The 25,301-nt window shown below is 35.9% G+C and overlaps 1 protein-coding gene, 1 non-coding gene and 1 pseudogene across 2 annotated transcripts in view; 1 reads left to right on the forward strand and 2 right to left on the reverse strand.

The window, feature by feature from the left end:
- Positions 1-90: 90 nt before the first annotated feature.
- Positions 91-25,301, reverse strand: part of RNF149 (ring finger protein 149) — a 51,640-nt gene continuing 26,429 nt past the window's right edge. Inside the window, 7 exon segments of the mRNA XM_053664663.1 lie at positions 91-1,159; positions 2,672-2,786; positions 2,789-2,812; positions 12,428-12,476; positions 12,478-12,624; positions 24,101-24,225; positions 24,228-24,317. Of these exon segments, the coding sequence (XP_053520638.1) occupies positions 1,123-1,159; positions 2,672-2,786; positions 2,789-2,812; positions 12,428-12,476; positions 12,478-12,624; positions 24,101-24,225; positions 24,228-24,317 (587 nt within the window). The 3' untranslated portion in view covers positions 91-1,122.
- LOC119057999 (small nucleolar RNA SNORD89) lies at positions 2,481-2,596 on the reverse strand. Its single transcript, XR_005084176.1, has one exon. It is a non-coding gene; the product is annotated as a small nucleolar RNA SNORD89 (small nucleolar RNA).
- LOC119057997 (ubiquitin-conjugating enzyme E2 L3-like) lies at positions 21,827-22,711 on the forward strand (annotated as a pseudogene).

Below are 25,301 nucleotides of genomic sequence, written 5' to 3' on the forward strand. Positions count from 1 at the left end.
CTTCCAGTCTAATTGTCAGCAAAAGTTTAAGAAAACCAAGCCCAGTGGTAGGAAGTTTCAATCTTGTATATTGGCAAAAGAGAAGTAGTATTAGATTTATAACAAATTTTATTTTAGATAACCTTATAAAAGTAAGAGATTTATAAGTACATTTGCTTAAAGTAAGGACCCAAGCTGATGTAACAGAGGAGTACCATCAGACATCTGAAATGATGGCAACAAACCTGCTTTTCTCTCAATACCTTAAAGTGAGCATCACTATTTTTTGCATATTAGCATTGGGGGAAAAGGTTCATTATTCAAAAATACTTTTGGAATAGCAAAGTTTCAACCACTGTCACTGTTGGTAACAACCTACCTTAGGTTCCTGATTCTCTGATAACATTAAGCTCATGGCCAGTAGCACTGGAACTCTTGTGTGAACAAAGTTTAACATACATTTTTTCTGTGAGGCACATCACAACTTTGTGCTTGGAACAAGTAGACAGCACTTAAGCACTATACTTGGGCGCCATTTATAAATGTGAAACTATGGACAAAAAATACAAACTGGGGCAATAAATAGACCATGAAAAGGTTACATGTTGACAGTTTGAGAGCTGAAACAAGAATCTTCCTCAACTGGAGCATGTATGTCAGGCAACTAGAATTTTTACTGCTCTGTACATGTCCACAAACAACTGCAAAAGTATTACCCATACTGATTTTCAGGTTACAAATACATTTTAGGCAAATTCACAGACATGGACTCTGAATAGAGTGATGGCTGCTGATCATCTCAAGATCACAATATTGGTGTTTTTTTGAAAGAGGAAAGGCTTTCAAATTTATTTCAAATAGCTTACAAAGAACAGTAGTTATATTTATAGAACATAATATATAAACCTGATTTAAGATTTATATTTAGAACATCAGCAAAAGGTTCTTAATTAAACAGGTTTAAAAGCAGAGGAAAATTTACCTGAAATATAAGAAACTATAATGCTGGGATTCAGTAACCACAATTAACTTTCCATGGATTTTTACTTTTTTCCCCTTTTTTATGTAATCAACTTTTAAGTGTATTCAGATGAGTTCAATTTAACTTTTTGTCTTAAACACATCTTGAATTCTCCAGATTTTCTAGTTCCGGTTTTTTGCTTTAATATCTTCAAACCATCTGTTAAAAAAAAGACAAGAACACTAACAATGTAGAAGTTACTTCAAAAAGAATATTTGCGATCCTAAAATATAACTGTTTCAAACAGTTTTCTTTAACAGTTATTATTCACATAAACCATGTTAAGAAATGGTATCAAAAACGGTTATTACTTTGTATTCTTGAGTATATTTTCACATAATTTTAAGTAGCACACACCATCTTATTCTGTAATGATTCATTCACCTTTCCATGGAGAATGAGGGATTACATATACATACCTACATGGTGAGCAAAACCTACGTTTACAGTTCTATGTAGTTTCCATATGACAACTGTAAACCTACTTTTACCCCACCCAATATATTAAATAAAATTTTCAGTGATATCCGTCTAAGATCACATTTTAAGGGTATCTGGAAAACTAATGAATGGAAGACCTGTTTACACATTCATTAAAATTCTTACATCTTCTACCTAAAGACACTTTTTTTCTATCTCCTCTTTGCAGTCACTGCTGTTTTCAGGAAAAACTCCAAGCCACTTCCAAAATCACTGGGATAATCCTGGGATTCAATAATGTTGCAATCAGTGCAGAGAAGTTAATGGTGTTCCCAGATTTCTCATTAGCCCATAATACACAAACCTACAACTCACCAAAAAAGAATGGATTGACTTTTTAGTGTTATATTACTTTTAAATTAATGTAGTACTTTTCTCAATTTACAAGTTAATACTTTGTCCATTTCCAATGGTATGACTATGACACTAAAAATGTCACTTTTAAACTAATACATGTATCAGTGTTTTTGAAAGTGAACTGCTTAAGTATTTTAAAACCTCAAAAACTAGGAAAGGTGTAGGTGGCTTTTCTCAGAGAAGCATAACATATTTTATGCCACAAGACTCACTTTGGTTCAGACCAACATCTTATGCTTTGTAAATCCGAAAATAGGGTTTACATCAAGCCTAAAAAACTCTTTTTTAACTAATATATACAATCCCCTCATGTTCAAGGTAGTAATAATTAAATCAGTAATGATTTAATCTCACCGTTCACTGAACAAATAAATATGAGTGTGCTCAAAAGAAGAAACTCGCCAAATTAAGCTATCTTAACTGGGTCCTTCATCCAGATGGGGATACACTGGTTCTTGAAGGTTTATTATCCTTACGATTCCAGCTGTCTTTGAGTCAGTTAGTACATCACAAAGTACACAGAGAGGCCTTTGTTATTAATTTAAGGCCTAGTGTTGTCCAAGATGCACTAATTATTTTTCGTTCAAAATACCTGAGCTATTTGGAGCCTAGGTTGCCCAAGGCATGAAGCTTCCACCTTGTTACTGAGGTCAGACCAATGGTTCGCTTCAGGAGATTTTGTCATGGTGCTCCCACAGAGAGAGCAAACTGCTGATGGAAGCACTGCAATTCGGCCTTTTGTTGTCATCATTCCTCAGTAACTACAGGGAGCAAGCCTTCTGGAAAGGCTTTGTATAGTCAAGATCCCTAAAAAGACAGCATGCAGGGAATTACCTGACCTGGTCCTGTTTCCACGCCTCTCCAGCCTTTCCTGGTTTCTGAAGGGGCACCCCAAAGCAGCACATGGGCAGGCAGGGGACCACGTTGGATGCTTCACATTCATGGACACTGCCTTTTTCACAGGCTGCCTGCCAACTTTCAAAGTTAAAACTCTCTACATTATTTGTGAATGAACAGCTTTTATGACAATTATTAGAAGGAAAATGATTATACTACCATAAATAATAACAATCTGATTTAGTATACTCTTTTCACTTACATTCTCCATATTCCCGGCAATTTTTCAACTTTTATGTTTTCAGCTCCAATTCTAGTAGTATTTGACTCTTCCTATTTATTTCCATCTTATAAAATACCTACCCCAAAGGAAACTTTTTCCTTTTGAATGAAGTTTATCTTCTATTTTTTTCTGCTGTTAAGGATCTGTGTTTCTAGAGATGAAACCTCAGTTCTTATCTCTTCTGTTCATAATTTAGTGTTCAAACTTTTGAATTAAGGAAAGCTATTATCTGATGGTCCCTGATTATGAACTTACACTATCCTTTTAGAAGTCAGCTTCATTGGCTACTGGAAAAAACTGTTAGGGTTATTTCTCCCTAGTATGTTTCTTTAAGTACAAATGGTTTACTTGGTATAAAACCAAGGACACATTTTTCCTATTCACAATGAACCAGACAAGGCAGATTTAAAATGATGACTATTATGAAAACATACTTTGAGGCTGTTTAAATGAGAGTTTGAAGTACAACTCATTTTCTATTTTAATAGCTCTTCAAACTGAAATCTGGCCAGAGTTTACTTCAGTAAAAAACTTCACTCATTAAATATTTCAATTCACTATGAATAGCTGCAATCAAAGTATGATAGATAGTGTGAAAAAAATTGAATATCTAAAACTTTATATCTTAGATACAGCTCTAAGAATACATTCTTTAAATTTTGTAAAACATATTTTCTCACTAAACATTTTTACCCCCACACAAAAAAAGATACACATAAGTAACTAGATTAGAAACAAAACAACAAATGACTACAATTTCAAGTTCTAAAAAAAAAAAATAACTTGGCCATGGAGGAGTAGCTCATTTGTTTAGATTGTCATCCCAATATGTCAAGGTTGCAGGTTAGATCCCTGGTCAGGACACATACAAGAATGAATGGATGAATGCATAAAAAAGTGAAACAACAAATCTTTCCCTAAAATATCAATAAAAAAATAAAAAGTAATTTTCTCTCATCCTCCTCAACTTCCAGCTCTAACAAAGTGACAGAAAAGCAGGGTGTGTGTCTTTATCACTTTGGATAACAATCTCCGAATGCTTTATATTTGCGTACTCCTTTCACTTACAAGAATACACAAAATTTTTTAAAAAGATGATTAAACAAGGTGATGGCCACTAAGTCTGCTTTAAAATTAATAAAACTGGTTACTTGTTTATTACAATAACCAAAAAGTCCCCATCCTTCACCCTTTTAACTGTAAATATTAAATTGTAATTGGAACCAATCTATTACACTCATCATTTACAAAGAAAATCAGTCTCTCTACTTGATTTCCTAACAAGGCAATGAAGAACTTAATGCTCATGTGAAATACAGGTTCTTAGTAATTTTATTTGTTGAAAAAAATGAACAAACTTCCCACCAAAGTGTCACATTAGGTAATGCAACAATGGAAACGTGTTCTCAGGTTTTGAAATCCATATATAATATCAACGTGCCAGAAAGCTGTTGATTTCATTTTAGTTACAAGTTTAATGTTCTTAAAAATGTCTTACCTCTAGGGAAAAATCAATGTGATCAATTTACAGAATTACACAGTTCTGTTTCAACTAGTCTAAATTCAGTGTGCTTAGTACGAAACCACCCTTGAGAGACAGGATTAACCTTTTTTATATAGTACCATAGTAACTAGTCTAGTATTTAGAAACACTGCCCATCCTGACATTAGCATGCCTTCCCTAGTGGTCTCTTCTGTAAATAGTCTGGAATAACCTTATTTACTGTAAATGATACACTTTGGTAGGTAAATATGACACTAATCAAAAAGTCTCTAAGATTAAATATCTTAAGACCTTTGTATAACAAATCAGGACATGAAAGGTAAAAGAATGTACATTATTTTCAAATATACAAACTATGTGCTAAATAAAAAAAAATGTCCTTTAACTCAAAGTTCTGTCCATGCTGCTATCAGTGGCTAATGTGCTAGGAGATGGGTCCTCCATGCTGAAGGTTGTTCCCGCCCATTTCTACAACAAAGTGACAAAAGCCATTAGTCAGTTGGCATATTCTGAACTTCAATTAAATGAACACTATTACTCAGAAATTATAATTCAAGCAACAAATTACAAAAAATTTTAAATAAAACTTATGTAAAAATGGCAACCCATTCCAGACAGTCAAGTCATATGTAGTATGAGATGCTTTCCAGGATTAGCCTAATCAACATATAAATATGATGCCATCTTAATTGGTGTTAGAGTATGTTTCCAAAGTAAAACAAGTAGCTTTGGTGGTGGTGGTGATAAGGTCACTGCCCATGAAACCAATAGCTACCATGTATCAGGCAATATGTACTGACCCAAGGTGGACACTATATATTATCCCCGTTTTATAGAAGAGGAAACGGAGGCACAGAGAGGTGAAAGTATCTTGGAAGAAAATCTCGTATTCAAATCCTGTAAGTCTAATTACTAAGCAAAGTAGTACAAAATAATTTCAGCACAAAAGGTTTTTAAAAATAGAATACTTCCTTAAATGAAGAACCAACTACTTGAACCCACCTACATTAGAGCTAAGTGCAAGGTAAACTGGACAATGGAAGGAAAACTACCAGAGAAACACATTATCTGGTGACTGTGATCTGCCACTGTTATTTTGTAACCTAGTTTCTTTTTACACAATTTAATTTTTAGTGTTTGAAACAATTGTTTATTTCAATAGTTTGAAATTATATTATTTTAGGTTAGGAGGGCATTTGAGGAAGGACCCTGACAAACTAATGCACTACAGGCAACAAGAATGAAGAAAAACCTGGACACCACTTTGTTTTTTTCAAAGATTTTATTTATTTTTAGAGAGAGAGGAAGGGAGAGAGAGAAACATCAATGTGTGACTGCCTCTTGTGTGCCCTCTATTGGGGATGTGGCCTGGAACCCAGGCATGTGTCCTGACTGGGAATTGAACCTGTGACCCTTTGGTTTGCAATCCACTGAGCTACACCAGCCAGGGCAGGAGACCACTTTTGAAGGATGTTTAGTCAGGATACAAGTTTTATCTGTCTACATATCTCAAGGGTGGCCAAGTACTAGAGAGGCAAATTTCCTTTCCTTTCTGGAGACTTCTAGCAATGGCATAAATTACATTGGTATGCACTTTGGCTCAACACAATGGAATTCCTAAAAATAAGAGTTGTGTATAAACAAAGGCATTGCCTTGTAAGGTGGTTTACTCCAAGCAGGAGGCTAGAGAGCTAGTTAGAAGAATGCCTGTAAGAGACTGACCTCCCAACTTTGTAATTCTCTGAAATACAGAGCCTTCCTTTCCTTCCACAGCGCAGTCTTTCTTCCTCAGGTGCCCATTTAAAACTTAAGTTCTAATATTTCAATCTTTTCCTCACAGATCTTAAGCATGTAAAAAAAATGAGAAACTGGTTCAGTTTAAATATTACAAATTTGGAAAAAACATACTTCCTCTTCCAGGATGGCTAATTTTAAAATCAGAAGCATCAATAATTTATAAAATAATTCAACTACAATAAAAATTCTGATGGGACTTTCTTTTACTTGGCAAAATGATTTTAAGATTAATCTTAAAAAATGTAGAGCAGGCCAGGTTTTTTTTCATTGCAGCACAATTCTGAAGACTCACATGTTTGTCCATTTCATGATGGGTGCTTTACAAGCACACCTTTCTACACCATGCTGAATGTTCAGCAGTTTTTGACCAAAAATAGATGACCTCTGTGCATCATCATCCTTATTCACCCAATGTCACCCAATGAAAAAAGTCCTCAAAGGGAAATGTTTTGCCGGGGTGGAAGAGGTGAAATAAAAAATGGTAGAAGTAATTTTTAGCACCAAAATCAATGAGTTCAAAAACTATTTTGAGCAGTGGAAAAAATATCTTGACAGATGTATTACATTAAATGGAGAGTGCTTTGAAGGTGACTGAAATTTAAACATGTAAGAATACATATACAATTTTTTATCAATAAACTCATTTTGGGGGATCTCCCCTCATTGTTGTAAATTTTATATACTGTAAAGTATATGTTTACCATTTAAGTATTTATTACAAAAGTGGTTTTCCAAATAAATTGCAGTAGTATAAAAAGTTACTTTATTTTAAATAAAATAATGAACGTACTATTTACTTAAATGTTCCAATGAAATACTTTTGCAATGCAATTTTTTTAAAAAGTCCAATTTTCTTCTTGGTGTTTATTAGAAAATAAACCCAAGCCACAGAATGAAATGTAAATAATAAAACTTCATTAATTGGAACCAAGGGAAGGACACATGAATGGTAGAATGTTTAGTGAGAAAGGCAATTTTGCTAACTTCCCTAGTCTTGTAACTTTTTTTAGCCTATCAAAATATTAAGAAGCAGTGTTTGGCACATAATCATATAAATGTTCCTACATTCATTCAAAGTATAAAGATGTTCATGTCTACTGCAGTTACACTGTAAGTAAGCAAACAACCCTTTTAAAGGGCAAGGCTTTCCTCTCTGAAGTAGTTTCCCTAAAATTTTTTAAACTTCCATTAAATTTTTGTTTTTACATGCTATAAAGCAGTAAAGTCCTAATTAATTCAGTTTTACTGCCTCTGGGAATTCACATTTTAGACATTGCTTTGACAACATCAAAATAATAAGAATTCAATACAAGGCCCTGGCTGGTGTAGCTCAGTGGATTGAGTGCGGGCCTGTAAACCACACGATTGCGGTTCGATTCCCAGTCAGGGCACATGTCTGGGTTGCAGGCCGGTTCCCTGCAGGCCAGTTCCCAACAGGGGACGCACAAAAGGCAACCATACATTAATGTGTCTCTCCTTCCCTTCCCCTCTAAAGAAATAAATAAAATCTTAAAAAAAAAAAAAGAATTCAATACAAAAATCTTCCCCCCAAGAGGTAAGACTCTGTTTTCTGAGATTAGGTTAACCAGTTATGCTAATTTTCCAATACTTAAAACTTACATGTTTTTACCTCTTTTATATGCTCATGGGATACAAAATAATTTAATTTTATCCAAACAAAAATAGGAAATAAGAAATCAAAAGAAACCACATGGCATTATGAAATTAAGTTATTCCATGATTATGTGCCTTAGAATTATACCCTCCAACAGTATATACTATGAAAAGTTGACTTTCCTAGATAAAAATAGCATGATTTCTAAGCTATAGTGAAAACTGTTATCTTAAAATCAGCCCTGGCTGTAGCCCTGGCTGGTGTAGCTCAGTGGATTGAGAGAGAGCCTGCGAACCAGACAATCGCGGTTCAATTCCCAGTCAGGGCACATGCCTGGGTTGCAGGCCGGTTCCCTGCAGGCCAGTTCCCAGCAGGGGACCCACGAAAGGCAACCATACATTGATGTTTCTCTCCTTCCCCCCTTCCCCTCTAAAGATCAATCAATCAATCAATCAATCAGCCCTGGCTGTTGTGGCTCAGCAAATTGAGAGCTGACTGGTGAACCAAAGAGTCACCAGTTTGATTCCTACTCAGGGCACATGCCTGGGTTGCGGGCCAGGTCCCCAGTAGGGGGTGTGTTAGAGGCCACCACACACTGATGTTTCTCTCCCTGTTTTTCTCTCTCTCTTACCCTCTGTCTAAAAATAAATAAATAATATCTTTAAAAAAAGGAAGAAATCAGAGGCTTTAAAAATCTCAATGCCCTAGGGACTTCCGCCAAGATGGAGGCATAGGTGGATATCCGTGCCTTCTCACACAACCAAGTTTAGAGACAACTAAATATTAGCAACAGAAAACACAGCCAGAACACAGAAAATTGAACTTTTCAGAAGTCTGATAACAACAAATTCTTCAGTCTGACCGCTCAACCAGCAGCTGGTGGAGCGGGGTTGCACAGGAAAACTCGGTCAGACGGACTCAGGCGTGCAGAATCCAGGCGCAGGGTTGGACCTAGTGAGCGACTGACCAAGCAAGCAACCGCGGGGAAACAGTGAGGGAGCAGGGCTGCCGGTTGACTGTGGTCGCGCATTTGTGTGCAGGTGGACAGGCGAGGGAGTGGGCGATTGGACCGGAACCCAGCGGGTCCCCACAGCAAGCGGCAAGTGGCAGGGAGGGCGCCGCCATTTCCCTGCTCTGACCCCACCTCCACATACAGCATCATAACCCAGCAACTCTGAGTGGCCTGGCCCTGGTGAACCACCTAAGGCTCTGCTCCTACCCAGCGGTGCAAAACAGCAGAGGGTGCGCCATTTCCCCGCTCTGACCATGCCCCCACATACAGCATCACAACCCAGCAACCTGGGAGTCCAAAGCTCCCTTCCTTACACTTAAAGGGCGTGAACAGACCAAAAATGGCTCAAGAAGATCTCAAAGCCTCAGAGCCTATAAATATAAGTGATGAAGAAATAGCAAAACTCTCAGACGCACAGTTTAAAACACTGGTCATCAGGATCCTCACAGAACTGGTTGATTATAGCAACAAATTAGACAAATATATGAAGGCGAAACTAATTGAAATGAATGGAATTGCACAGGAAACCAATAGCAATGAAAAGGAAACTGGGACTCAAATCAATGGAGTGGACCAGAAGAAAGCAAATAATGGCCAAACAGAAAAGAGTGAAGAAGCAAGAATTCAAAGAAATTAGGAGAGTCTTAGGAACCTCCAGGATATCTTTAAACGTTCCAACATCCGAATTATAGGGGTACCAGAAGGGGGAAAGGCACAGCCACCAGTGGAAAACTTATTTGAACAAATAATAAAGGAGAATTTCCCCAATCTGGCAAAGGAAATAGACTTCCAGGAAATCCAGGAAGCTCAGAGAGTACCAAAGAAGTTGGGCCCAAGAAGGAACACACCAAGGCACATCATCATTACATTAGCCAAAATTAAAATGAAGGAGAGAATCCTAGAAGCAGCAAGAGCTAAGGGGACAGTCATCTACAAAGGAGTGCCCATCAGACTGTCAGCGGATTTCTCAAAAGAGACCTTACAGGCAAGAAGGGGCTGGAGAGAGGTATTCCAAGTCATGAAATCCAAAGACCTACAACCAAGATTGCTCTATCCAGCAAAGCTTTCATTTAGAATGGAAGGACAGATAAAGTGCTTCTCAGATAAGATCAAATTCAAGGAGTTCGTCATCACCAAGCCCTTATTATATGAAATGTTAAAGGGACTTATCAAAGAAAAAGAAGTTAAAGAAACATGAACAGTGAAAGGACAACAAACTCACAGTTATTAAGAACCACACCTAAAACAAAAGCAAACTAAAAGGACAGCTAGATCAGGAGTGGAAACATAGAAATGAAGATCTCAAGGAGGGTTAGCAACAGGGGAGTGGGAGGAGGAGAAGGGGGGAGAAGGTACAGAAAATAAGTAGCATAGACAGTAGATAGAAAATAGATGGGGGGGCAAGAATAGCATGGGAAATATAGAATCTAAAGAACTTGAGACACATGGTCATAAACTAAAGGGGGGGTAATGGTGGGGATGGGGGTAGGGTAGAGGGGAATGAAGGGGGGAATAGAACAACTGTAACAGCATAATCAATAAAAAAATTTTAAAAAAAATCTCAATGCCCTTCTGTAAATGCTACCTAACTTTTGTAAAGTTAAATATACTCAAACCAGTGGCATTATATGAAGGTCATCAATGCAAAAGAAATCAGCAGAGCCCTGACTAGTGTAGCTCAGTGGATTGAGCACGGGCCTGCGAACCACACGATCACAGTTCGATTCCCAGTCAGAGCACATGCCTGGGTTGCAGGCCGGTTCCCTGCAGGCCAGTTCCCAGCAGGGGACACACAAAAGGCAACCATACATTGATGTTTCTCTCCCTCTCTCCTTCCCCCCTTCCCCTCTAAAGATAAATAAATAAAATCTTTAAAAAAAAAAAGAAATCAGCAGAAACTATGACTATGTTCTATGACTTCAGAAAACTATACTAGTTACTGTAATGTTCTAGCAGCACTTAAATAATATAGTGTATGCCTGGGCTAAAAGGACAATGATGTGAGAAATACATATGTTTATTAAGTAGACAAACAAATGAAACACCATATTAAATTTCACATTATCTTGAGGACTGCAGGAAACATTATTTTTTAATTGAAAATATGCTTTAAACAAATGAAAAACTGACCATGCGAATAACCCCATATTGCCTGTATGGGAAGTTCAAAGAGAGATACAAGAGAGTATTTTAGCTAGATTTGGAAAGAAAAAAGTTTACTCCTTTTTTGCCTCCAAATCTGGGTAAATAAATCAGATATCCCCAAAGTAACGAAGATTCATTTTCAAATAACTGCTTACAAGTCTTAGTTAAACAGTAATTGTTAATAGTGATTTTAGTGAATTCCTTATATTTACATTTTATGTACATATTTAAACTTAGAAGGTAAAAAAATATATAATAATAAAAATAAGAAAAAGAAATACAGTAACTTAGGTCCAATTCAGGAAACAAATACACAAAAGGAACATTAAATTTAGGCAGGTAGTATAACCTCAATGACATTACTGCCAGGGCTTACTTACTGTCCTGCTGCGATCAGGGCCACCATATGAAGGAAACAATTACCACAGTCAAAATTAATCTTAAAAAATGCAGAACAGGCCAGAAATTTTTTAAAAAGAATAAAGATGCAGGAATTTGTGTTGTCTTGCAAATCTCAAAACATATTATTTATAAATAATTGTTATTCACTAAATAATATTAGAATAATTGGTTAAACATGGGGAAAAACAGATTAGCTCAATCTCCCTTTAAACTATGTGGATTAAATATTTAAATGTAAAATGCAAAATCACAAATATTAGATAAAAATCTAAAATTTATATCTAAGCAAAACAGGTCAGAAAGTCAAAGGATACAGAAATTGGGGTGGTGGTGATGATATATAATACATATGATAAAGATCAAAGTGCTCTTGGCATCAATATGAAAAATCAGTTTCTCTACAGAAAAATAAGCCAAGAATGAAACAATTTATAAAAGAAAAAAATGACCAACAAATATGAAAGAAGGTAATCTCAGTAATAATTTAAAAATTCGATTTACTCTATTTTACCTATGAGAATGACAGAAAACAAGCAAGTAGTAAATATGTAATGAAAGTTTAACTGACAAAAGGTCATCAATAGGGCATGGTTTGAAGAACTGACTATAGTAAACCCAAAATATAACACTATGCAGATATACAAAATTTATGTTATCTAGAGCCTTAGATAGATAGTTCAGTTGGTTACAGCGTCATCCTGATCTGTCAAGGTTGTGGGTTCAATTTCTGGTCAGGGCACATACCAATAATAAATAAGTGGAACAACAAATTGATGTTTCTCTTCAAAGTCAATAAATTAAAAAAAATGTACCTATTGATAAAGAGCTTCATACACTAAGAAAAATAAAACATGTTACCTAATAACACATTCTCCCCATCCTTAAACACCAAAAATTTCTAAAAGATATTTATTGAAATGGTATTTCCTTTATGTTTTTCTTCATTTTCTTTCAATGATTAATGTCAGTTTGTTTTAGAATTTGCAACTTCTTACCTAGTAAGGCTGTGTTTTCATCTGCATCTTCTTTAAAATGTACATTCATCCTGTGGCATGGATTCATTAGTGGAGGGTGATGAATCACTCCTATCATTTCTGTCACCATCTTGTACAGTAATAATCAAATTTGCAGCCAAAACACTTCCAGGGGCTGATTCTGGAGTGGGCATCTCCTGGACATCTTCAAGCTCTCCCTTGAGAGTTAGTACAAAATAATGTCTTTTCTAATGAACACAATCAAAGCATATCAACTTTTGTTCATAATTCATAGAAAATGTTTACTTATCCACAAAATATGGCAAAAAGTACATTGATGTCTTCTTCATTTAGCATCATCAGACAATGAGTTACTTCTCAATAAGCAACTATCCAGGACCTAAACATTTTTATTCTAAAAACCATTTTCCCCTAATATAAGCAATGCCACTGTTTAAACTAAACTATTTGTTGACAGAAAGTGAAGTGTTGTTACAAACTGCTGCCTTTCTGAACTGATGGTGGAAATCAGCTTGGTTGTCTGCTGCAGATCACTTCTGGCCTTGGCCATGAGTTGTAATCACTGCCTGGAATGGTTCTACTGTTTTACGGTGAGGCGACAGGGTTTCAGAAATAAAGGTTTCTGAACAACACAGGGCTTCAGATTGGATTTTCATTCACTTAAAAATATTAGCTGTCAATTTGCCTCAAAATTCCCCCCTCTTCTATCTGCTGCTTTAAAGAAGAAAATAATAAAAGTAAGGGCTGAGACTCCAGGATGAGACTACATTTGAGACTACATTAGAAGTCCCAAAATTTGGGGGCTATCCAGAAACTTTGTTTGATTAATGCCAGAATCAAAGCTGTGTTGTGATTAAATGAAACTGCTGATGGCCTATGAAATGAGGGGTGACTGTGGGTTTACAGTGAGCCTTGCCCAATACTGTCACCTTTGCTTCCAGTGAACACACTACACTGTTGTTTCTCCTTCTCTTCCTCTGGGCTCTCAGGGCCAAGGGCATGCTGGCCTGCTGCTTCCACTGAAGCTCCACCTGTGTACTAGAACACCCCACATCTCCTGAGTACTGTGTACAGCCTTCTCATCAATAATGAACACTCAGATCTCCTGACATACCACACACCAAATTTTGTTGAGTTGGCATCATGTCCAAATTTGCTCAGCCCACCCTAATGGTATTTTCCAGATATTTCTCTAAATACCTGCCAAACTTAACTATCTGTCAGCCTCAAACCCCACTGTTCACACCCTGGCAGACTACTCATCTCTCAGAGAAATCCTTCAACATCCAGCTCGGATGCCCCTCTAAAAAACAGCTCCCTGTCCCTCCCCACACACATTTGGCACAGAAAACCCTCTTTCCTCCACACTTCTACAGCCTCTTTTGCCATGCTGTGTTTGGGACAAAAATGGCTGTCCGGGCCTACCAGCCTAGAGTGGCAACTAGTTATATTACTACATGGAAGTGTATCATAACTACCTATAGAATCCAACAGAGGAGGGGCAAATGGATTTAAAGAGAGTGGCACATTTGTGAAAAGATTAAAAAAAATTAAAGACAAGTTAATTACTGAGTTTGCTCTAAAGTTACTACAGGTCTCTGTTCTTTAACAAGATATTAAGCTTTCTGAGGATACATCTTCTAGCTTTCAACATTCTCAGGAAACAACCCAACCTTATTAGGGGGCTTCTTATGTAAAATGAAGAATCTTGATTTTCAATATATAAATTACATTTCCAAAAATAAAACTCATGAGTATTAAACTCTTAATACTAATTGTCAGTGAAATTCCTTTTATACAGTTTTAGAAATATCAAGCAGGTTTAAAATTTACTGACTCATGAAGTAAGTTACTTTAAATAAGCTTCAGAGTATATCTAGGGAAGGGAAAAGGAAGAAGGAAAAATTTGCCAAGAAAACACCTGTCAAGCTCCCTAGATTCTACTGTGTAAAATCTGTCTCAGAAAAGCTCATCATCTTGCCTGGAGCAGAGAGGGGATGAGCCTAGTTCACGAAGAAAGCATATTATAGCATCTTACACAGAGTCATCATTATGAAAAACTATGGAATTCTACAGAAAAGACAAATTTTCTAGATATCAAAGCAAATGAGATTTAAATAAGACAGTTCTTCAATGCTGACCCTTCCCCCTTTCTTTGTACCTATGATGAGGGCATTCCAGAACTCACACTTGAAAAATATAATTCATAGGAAGTTATATTGGGTTAAGATAGTGGTCTCTCAACTCTTGCAGATACGCTAAGCTAGAAAGTAAGAGAACTCTTTAAGTAGACCTGCAGCCTTAAGCATTATGGCTTTAAGAAGCATAAAATGATTATTAAAAAAAAAAACCAACTATGTAGTCCTAACTACAATAAACACTAGAAGAAACTAAAAATATGCTTAGCAAGAAGAAAAATATATTTTATGTTTGCATTACTTCTTTCAAAGATCTTTATTCCAAAACTATTTACTATTTAATCAGTATTTTGAGATACTAATTTAATTATATAAAAACTCTAAAAATGATAAAAATAGAACAATCTAGAAAAAAATCTGTTTTCTTCTCTGTTTCCCCTTTAGGGTAGGACAGTAGTTAAGAGCTTGGATCCTGGAAATAAGCAAACAAACTTGTTTCTAAGTAACAAAATAGAGATAGTGCAGTACTTACCTCATACGGGGCTGTGAGGGGCAAATGTAATAATGTGTATGGCATTTGGCACATGGCTTGGCTGCTACTATATGCTTTCTCACTTTGCCCTAGTGTCTGCTTTCTGAGGAAGGTTCTATGAGAATATAAGTATCAAACTAATGGAGCAAAATTCAAAGCAGGACACATTTCCCCAATAGTATTTGACTCTAAACCCAGGAATCAAGAGAACTGGTGTCAGGAAACACTGGCTTTGACTTCTTCATATGCCAGATGTGCACCTTGAGCCAGAAAACATCTGGGGCTCTTTCCATTTCAAACATTTCATAATTTTTGTTTATACAAGATTGACCAACACATATGCATTCTGCAATGTAATATACTGAAATATAGTGCTCTAAGTAATCACAAACTTTCTAAGAAAACATCAAGCATATTAGTATATAATCACAAATTTAGTTCATTTTTTTTGAAATGTCTTATTTCAAATTTAATGAAGAAGAAAATTTCTTCAGAGAACCAGAAGGATGTTAGAAGGAGTATTTAGTCTATCCCTCTTGCCTCTGGTCAGTGATGACATCACATCCTTCAGGAAGAACCAGGGCAAAGATTGAATATAGACAAAAATGTTAAGAAATCAAATATCCCAGGGCTTTGATGACATCAAGTTTACACATGGGACACGTGTGGTGATCCAAAAGCCATGGATCAATGCACATTCTATGAAAAGTATGCCTACAAAATTAAGTGAAATCAATGTTTGTATCTTATAAAGGAAAAAACGCATTCTACCACCTTATCTTCTCATTACAAGTTAAATAATGTCCAATCAACATTCACTTACCCTACACTCTTACCATCCTATTTTCCATGTTAAACAGAATCTTACAAGAAAATTTCCCCTTCATTCCACAAAAAAATAGCATGGTTTATTTTCAACTTATGCTAGATTATGTTTTTATGTGTTTTTGAAAGCCTTTTCGGAACTAATGTAGAATAAGCAAGCCAACGGTAAACTAATAAACAGTAATAAACTAATACTAAACTGATAGCATCTTATATAAGTCTATAAAATGACTCAAATGGAAATAGGCCAAAATATTAAGAAATCATCTTTGGGTTGCAGACTTTATTCTAGCATATTTCCTGTTATGTGTTTTTGTGCATGCTACATATTTCTGTAACAGTCACCTACTACCTTCAGATAAAAAAAAATCATGTACATGTTTTTTTCTTTTACTGACTTGTCTTTGTTGGCTCATATGGGATGAAGATAAGGAGTTAAGTGTACCGATGCTAGACCAGACAGATTAGGCTCAAATATCAGTTGTGTGTATCAGCTGTGTGACTTGATGCTGTGACCCTGAACTAGTTCTGTAACTTCTCTGCACCTACACCACAGGCTCTTTTGAGGAGCAAACATGTATAAACTGCTTACAATAGTGCTGGGGACAGGAAATACTTAGGAACTGTTCATCATACAATAATCTGCTGCTACAGTTAAAAATAACAGTACTTAATTACATAACACAGCCTAGCTCAGTTCTGTTTTGATCTTTCCATCTTCAAACTGACTGATTCATTCAAAGGAAATACTTTTATAAAAACAAAAAAGAAACACATTGGCCTTATTCGGAAATTCATTAAATAAAGCATAGGAGATATACTCTAGTATCTCCTCAGATCATATAAATCTTTCACCTTTCACTAAATAAAGCACAGAAGAAAATGGAGTAAAAACATTGAAACTCCTAAGGAGACCAGGAAATATGTACATGTCTTGTCACGTGTGTGCTTATGTGGGTCAAGTACAAACCCCAGCTCAGCTGTCAGGATATATCTGGTGCTTCTCTGTGTAGCACCCTAAACAACATTTTTAAGTCAGAAAGACCTCTTAAACCAACCTAGAGTAAAAATACTTTTCTATTTCAATAATTTTCTACAGGATGTGATCAACCAGTACTGACCTCATTCACTAAGTACCCACCACACCAACCTACTATAAATGCCTATATATTTAAATTATATATTTTTATTCAGGAAACTTTTGTTATTCTGATGTTTATTCATTTCCTCCACATTATTGAGAACTCAATCTACTATAAAGTACTTGTATATATGTTAAAATACTTGCAAACATAATTATATACAGGATGGGGCAAAAGTAGGTTTTCAGTTGTTATACAGAAAATAAAACAATAATAAATAAATAATACAGGAATAAACTGTGCTTTACATACTTGCAACTGTAAACCTACTTTTGCCCTACCCTGCCTGTATTATCTCATGACTTGGCTAGCAATAGCTGTGAAGTATAATTAAAACTGATCATACGTAAACATATTAATATTATAGATTTAGTACATCTGTATGCTAACAGTTTTTTTCAAGAAAATAATCAAACTATCCCATTATCAAAAAGGAAATATAACTTCCTATTGCTAAAAAAGCCCCAAGCCCCTAATGTACCTAGAGTAAGGGGAAGAATATTGTTTTATGAAACTCCCCAAAGAACCCAAACCTAGGGTGCAAATAATAGCAAACCACTGCCCTTCCTGTCCTCCTCTCTGCCACTCTATTCTAGCCCTCAGCCAAGGCCTTCCCCTGTCATGCTTCAGTTTCCTTGCTCCTTACAGAGCACACTTTTAAAAAGCCCATCCATGACAAAGATATATCATGGGTCTCAATAGGTTTCACCTACAGTGTCCTAAGCAAAGTAGTTCTAAAGGTATATAAAACAGGAGTCTTGAAGACTGGAAAACGTCTTTCCTGAAGATGATCGTGAGATCATCACAATTAGCAAGATCTTCAGGTCATAAAGACATGAAACTCTTCGCTGGAAACCTGAAGCTTTTAACATCTGAGGAGGTAAAAAGAACATACTTGCATGGCAGAATTCTGATAATATCCTTCACTTTAAAATTTTCAATACACACTGCACAATTCTCAGCATCAACAACAATTACCTGTAAAAAGAAGAGGAGAGAGTATTAACCTGGGTGTATAGAATATCCTTGGTAAAACACACTGTACCTTGGGTAAAACAGTGATGAGTTCTAGTCTATATGGGTACAACCTAAAACTAAACACAAAATTTCTACTTGGTATTCACTTTTTACCACTTTCAAGAGAATATTTAAAGAATTTGGCTGAAAAGAAAAAAAATTCATTGTCTATCTAATCAGACATGAATAGTAGTTATACACTACTAGGCTAGTGTTCAGGTTTTAAGTGTTCATGCTTTAAAGGCTTTAGAAATGCAAATGCTTGCTTTACTTAGTAAAATTAATTATTTTCAAAGATAAAATTTCTAAAGAGAATGAATATCCAACAAGCTGTTTGTTTTCTGGAATCATTAAAAAGAAAAACTAGAACATATTCACGAGAATTTGCTGAAGTACAGTTACAACTTGCAAAAGAAATACAAATGGCTAAATAACTGCAAATACACCTCACTAGTGATTAAAAAATTACAAATTGAAATAAATTACAAATGGTAATTACAAATTACCATTTTTTCACCTACCAAATTAACAAAGGTAGAAAGAAACAAAAATTGGGGGGAGGAAGCAGTCTTAAGACAAAATTTCCACTTCTAAGAATGTATGGGTCAAGCCTCTCCACCCCCACATTTTCCTAAGTAGTGAGGATCTACGCACCTGGCCTCATCCCATCAACCAAAGCAGGTAGGGGCAGAGTCATCATCTGACCCAAAAAGATCAGTGAGACTCTCACTCCCAAGATTCTGGGATGGGGATTCAGGAACCACCAATCAATGTCTGTAGGTAGCTGCAACTTAAACAAGTTAATTTTATGGACCTTAGCTATACCATAATTTTTTTTTAGCTATACCATAATTATTTAAAAAATATATTTAGTCATGTGTATCACTTGTTAACAAGCAAGCAATAAAAACTGACTTTATATGTAGATATAGTTATCAGACAAAATTATGTTACAACTAAAGCAAATATTATCACTTACTACTTATCATATGCTATGCAAGAGTGATGAAATCATTTTAAAGAATGATTGACAAGCTTGTATGTTACTGTGAATGAGTCCATAGGAAGAGAAAAATTAGAAAACACATACTTGTCTCCAGATTTAAGAAAACATTTTTCCATGTAAGTTTAAACCATAAAGTCATCAGAAAATTCATGTACATATCTCATGAACCATATGAATCTTCGTTTCTAAACCACTATTTTGACAACTTTCAAAAAACAGTGCGTGGAAGCATATTTTCAAAAATGTTCCGAAAAAGAGAAGATATCAATATACTTATGTTCTCAAAGACTTAACTGAGTAAATTATTTCATATAAATCTATGTCTTCTCATTTAAGGACTGAGAATTCCTGCCTTGCAAAGAACTATTTCAAGAGAAACATAAAACTACATGCTTATCAAGTCACTGGCTATACCAAATACATGTAGTTTGTCACAGGCATTCATCACTGGAGACTTTCTCCCCAAGGACCCTTGTTTTATAAATTGGATGCTAACCTTAACCCCTATGATGGAAAACTTTTTTTTTAGCTTTTTCTGTTCAATTCACCTGCATGGCAAGAAACCTTGCACAAACTATTACAATTCAACTATCACTACAATGTAAAGGCTTTAGGGAAGGAAGGACAGCCAACAATACAATGCCAGGGATATCAATATTAAAGATATCACATAAACCATTAGTACCAGATTCCAAAGTTAAGTCAAAGGGTTAAGGTCTATTTGTTATTTCTGTTCTGATTCTTTAAGTAGGTCAGAAGAAGAGGTATATACTATAAGTGTAGTTCTTTTTTTTTTTTTGATGGAGACTAGATTAAGGAGGAACAGATTAAGTCTCAACAACTTAGTGAGATAAAATAAAAATCAAAACAACTGAACCAACTCACAGCTATATCAACACAGTTATTAACCTTAATGGCACAAAAGACTATTAAAAGAACAAACAGCACTCACTACATTAGCAACTGTTTTCCTTTTAAGGAATCAACTTCAAACTTGAGGTTCTAGATTCAGGATCTGTCCTAGTCTACAAATGCTTCAACTCTGGTATAATTTTGGCCTGTTAAGTCTCAGGTTAACCTCGTCAAAATGTTTGTTTTGGTAAAAAACTACTTTTAAAAACATCTTTTCTCCCTTTCTCCACAATTTTTTCCCTATAATTAAAGAAAGAACACTGACTCTCAGATTCAACATAGACAAATTTAAATTTTCAAGGGTCTGTCAGGGTAGAGACTTTAACTTCTTTATCTTTTTCAAGAGTTTATGTACTTTTAGAAAGAGGGGAAGGAAGAAAGGGAGAGAGAGAAACATCACTCGGTTGCCTCTCCCATGCACCCTGAACCACGACTGAACCCACTACCCACACGCAAGTGGCCTGACCTGGAATCGATCCAGTAACCTTTTGCTTTGTGGGATGAAGCCCAACCAGCTGAGCCACATTGGTCAAGGCACTTCTTTTCTTCTTTAGAGTCATCTGAGTCTGACCAACAGGTAGACAAGGTTTTTCAATGATGAACATACTGACACTGTCCAGGATGGCAGTGACTAGCCAGCCAGTGTGATTTATTTGAGCATTTGAATGTAGCTATTGTGATGGAGGAACTACATTTTAAGTTTAATTTAATTCATTTAAATTCTAGTAGCCAGGTATGGCTACTGGCTACCGTACATCTGAAAGGCTCATCACATATGCAACGAAATTATTTCTGACAACCCTGCTTTAAAATGAACACACATAAAATAAGTCAGTGCTAACTCAACCTGGTTAGAACTCCACATGTTCTATACTGCAAATTTAGCAGATTGGAAAGCATTACTCAGACATGAAGACAGGCATACAGTCTAATCTAAACCAAAAACAAAACAGAAAAAAACAAAAATATTACCTTTTCTTCATGTTTTATAGTATGAAGTGGAAGCTAGCCAATAACTTTCTTGGCTTTTCTATGGCTCTTAGTTAGGAAAAAATTATTATTATTGAAAATTTCATGTAAAATCACTATTTTAAAAATTCATAAAATATAAGGTAGCTTATAGAAAAATTTCATTTAAAGAGCAAAGTTAAATGACTATAATGAAAATAACTTTAAATATTACCACTTGTCTTAACATATAGACTAGGCACATACAACTTAAGACCTGTTTGATCAAGAATACTTATTTTCACTTAGCATAATAATTTCTAGATCTACCCATACTGTCGCAAATGAGTCAGAGAAAAACAAATACCATATGATCTTACTTATATGTGGAATCTAAAGAAAAATATAAACAAATTAATAAAACAGAAACAGACTCAAGGGTATAGACAACAGATTTATGGTTGCCACAGTGGAGAAGAGTTAGGAAAAGGTGGAGGAATGGAGAAGTACAAATCGGTGTTAACAAAATAGTGATGGCAATGTAAAGTACAGCTTTGGAAATATAGTCAATAATATTGTAATAACTATGTATGACGCCAAGTGGGTGCTGAAAATATCTAGGGGCACATTTTATAAAGTATGATTGTCTAACCACTAGAAAATAATACTGAATGTAAATAGTAACTGGGGGAGGCGGGGGGGGCAATGCTTATTTTCAATTCTGTATCTGAACAAGAACCCAATTCCAATAGTATGTTTAAATATTGGAAAGAAAGTAGCAAGATAAGGATAGGGTTACCATTTATTAACTTTCCTAAAAGAAAAGAGGCTTCCCAGTCATCAAGTAGAAGACTACCCAAACATGACCATCTAATGCTGCCAAAGTCAGGGAGGATTACTTTTTAAGACAACAGAGGAAAAGTGTGAAATTCGAAAAGTCTGTATTGGAAGCCCCTGGCACTTCAACTGCCCCCCTCTTTGCTGTTGCTGAGAGAGTTCCTCTGCAGACAAATGGCTTTGACAGTTGCTCCACAGTGGAGATAGGGAAGCTCCTCCCACTCTGCACCTCACCTTAGGACCCAGAGTTCTCTTTTCAAACACAAAACCTCGTCCCATCTACCTCATGCCTTTTTGTCATTCCTTTATGTCTGGAAAAGGACAAAGAGGATATTTTCAGGAGCGCAACATGCAAAAAGTGACCTGTATTTAAAAATATCTAATTTCCCACTGAACAGAAAATTTAATATATTCTAATTTTAAAAGTTATTTTCAGAAAAATCATATTACCAGATCCAAGATGGTAGCCAGCAGGAGGCTGATAAAGGAGCTTGAAGAAATCTGCAAATGTGTAATGAAAAAGTTCCACAACATCCACATTGATGAAGCTAATTTACTGACTTGGCAAGGGCTTATTGTTCCTGACAACCCTCTATATGATAAGTGAGCCTTCAGAATGGAAATCAACTTTTCAGCAGAGTACCCATTCAAACCACTGAAGATCACATTTAACACAAAGATCTATCACTCCGACATCGACGAAAAGAGGCAGGTCTGTCTGCTGGTAATTACTACTGAAAACTGGAAGCCAGCAACCAAAACTGACCAAGTAATCCAGTCCCTCATAGCACTGGTGAATGACCCCCAGCCTTAGCACCCGCTTTGGGCTGACCTCGCTTAAAAATACTCTAAGGACCGTAAAACATTCTATATAAGAACCCTGAAGAGTTTACAAAGAAATATGGGGAAAAGTGACCTGTGGACTAAAATCTGTCACAGTTGATTCCAGCAAGTGTGAGCAGAGACCTGAGCAGTGCATTCAAACACCTCCCAAAGCAGGACTCTGTGGAACCTGGTGTTCACTTGTGACAGTTACTAAGTTTCTATAGTTTTCTTAATCAAAAGTGGTTTTAGATAACCTGTAAAGAAAGGATTAAGAATTTAAGATGTTTTAATTCTGCTCTCTTTGTTTTAAAATCACTGCTTTAATCTACTCTAAAAGAATGGTGTTTCTTTTCTTGGTCCAAATTTACCCAAAATCTTCAATTTACATTTAGATCTTAGGATTTAACATAAAATGTTGTCATTCCCTTTCTTCCCCTGCCCTTGCAACTCTCACTTTCTTGCATTCAGTTTATTTTTCACTCATTCACTTCCCCAGACCCAGGCCCTGTCTCCTCCACAAAGAAGAGGAGACAGCTCTGTCCAGTCTGGTGGCTTCTCTTCTCCCATGTTGCACTGACCAGTGTGGGAGTTTGTTCAAATTCAACTGGTTCCAATTTATAATATTCCTTAAAAAATTTTTAGTAACAGGCAAATTATCACCCCCCTACCCCCCTCCCCCAAAAAAAAGCTGTGAAAAGGAAGGCCCAGCTCTTATGTAAAAACCTGGTCAATGTTACCACAATAATATGGATCAAATGGCAACCCATGTCTGTGTATGTGACTGAACTCCAGCCTGGCCTGGCCTGCCTGGGAAAACTGCAATATCAGGTCTGCCGCCACTCTAGGGGAGAGCCTGCCAGCCAGAGGGCACTGCACTTGTGCGAGGAATTTCTTATCAGAGAGGGCCATGAGGTCAAAGGTTGGCGCTCCTCCCTGTAGCCATTATGAAAGATGTGTTGGTCACTGCAGACAACACTGAAGCCAGAATGTCATTTGAAATTCCAAGTTACCTGTCAGCAAGTTCCATCCAAATGTGCCACAAAGCTCACTCTCCAATTCCTCAGGTCAGTAGCCCCACCCTGGGTAGGTTTGGAATTGGTAGGACTTGGCTGTAGCCAGCACCAGCCTGGGGTGCTGCTTTCAAAGCAGCAGAGTGGGCCAGCCCAGCCCAGCCCAACCCAGCCCAGGAACAAAACAGCCTTCCTTCTCCCTCTGGACTCACAGCCTTTGCAGAGTTGAGCTCCACTTGAAGCTCACTCAGTAATAGCCTTTATATGTGTGTTTTATATAGTTTTGACTGCTTTTCTTTTTGTAGAAATAAAAATTGACCTTAGAATTAAAAAAAAAAGAAAAATCATATTAATATTTAAATTATATTGAGTGAAAATGAAAATAAGAATAGGATCCAATACAACTTCAAACAATATATATATGGAAAATACTTATAAACTATCTTTGAAAAAGTAAACATAAAAAGTTTCCCATATTTACCTGACTTCCAAACTGTGAGCCAGTATACTGGAAAAGCTGTATATAGTAAAATATCAGCCACGCTAATGAGATAATCATCATGGTGATGAAGGCAATGTCCACAAACATGACAGACTGACCACTATGGTCATTTTGACTTGAGTTTCTCTTTGCACCAGATCCAAAATCTCCTTTCCTTCTGTGTAGCTAACCATAATGACCAGTATATTTCCTGTTCCTGTAAGAAAGGACAAAGAAATCAATATAAAGAACACAAAAATAAGATAGAATGCTCTGTATCTTATAAAATAATGAGTACTATAGCTCATTCATGAATATACAATCAAATACTTTGATAAAATGGGTAAGTTTAGGAAAAACATGTTACCAAAATTAGCCCCCAAAGAGAAAAAACTGATTACATGAGAAGTAGAATAAATCACTAATACCTCCTCAAAAGCAAGAGCCCCACTCAGTTTCAAGGGTGAATTATACCACCAAACCTTTTAAGGATGAGCAACACCAATGATATTTAAATTGTTCCAACAATTTAATTGTTCCAACAGATTAAAAAAATGATTTCTAAGATCATAAAACCTAACACAGTAATAAAAAAAAAGCAAAAAACCATACAGCCCAATCTCCCTTATGACTATAATGCCTAAAACATGCACATTACACCTAGGTAGGCAAGCTGAGAACTCCTGTGATCACTAGTACTTAACACTGCTTTGAACACACAAGCAAACCTAAGGCAAAACAGAAGAGAAACAGCAAAGGAATGAAATAGTCAATTTCATGAATTGTCAATGCAATGACCATAAAATGTCAATAGGATTTTAAAAACCTTAAAAATCCCACTTGTGAAGTTCACTTCAGGGAAAAATAATCAAGGATAATCAAGAAGACCTTTTAACAGTAAAACCTGGACAAGCCTTTTGATTTAAAGTCATTAAAACAGTGTGTAGTAACATATGAATATGACAAGAATATCAGGACAGAATTAAAAATCCAAACTTTAGATCCAAAAACATAAAAGAATTTAATAAATAATAAAAATGGAATTTCGAATCAATGGGGTAAAAGAAGTTATTTTTTAAAAATAGTGCGGGGAGTGTCAATTGGGTATCATCTGAAGAAAAAAAGGCTATTGTCCCTTTTTTACAATCTATAGCAAAATTCTGAGGATTTAGAATCAAAGATTTAAATATTTCAAAAGTAA

The sequence above is a fragment of the Artibeus jamaicensis genome, unplaced genomic scaffold (assembly GCF_021234435.1).
Source record: "Artibeus jamaicensis isolate MK-2021 breed Jamaican fruit bat unplaced genomic scaffold, CSHL_Jam_final contig_384, whole genome shotgun sequence".
Lineage (NCBI taxonomy): Eukaryota > Metazoa > Chordata > Mammalia > Chiroptera > Phyllostomidae > Artibeus > Artibeus jamaicensis.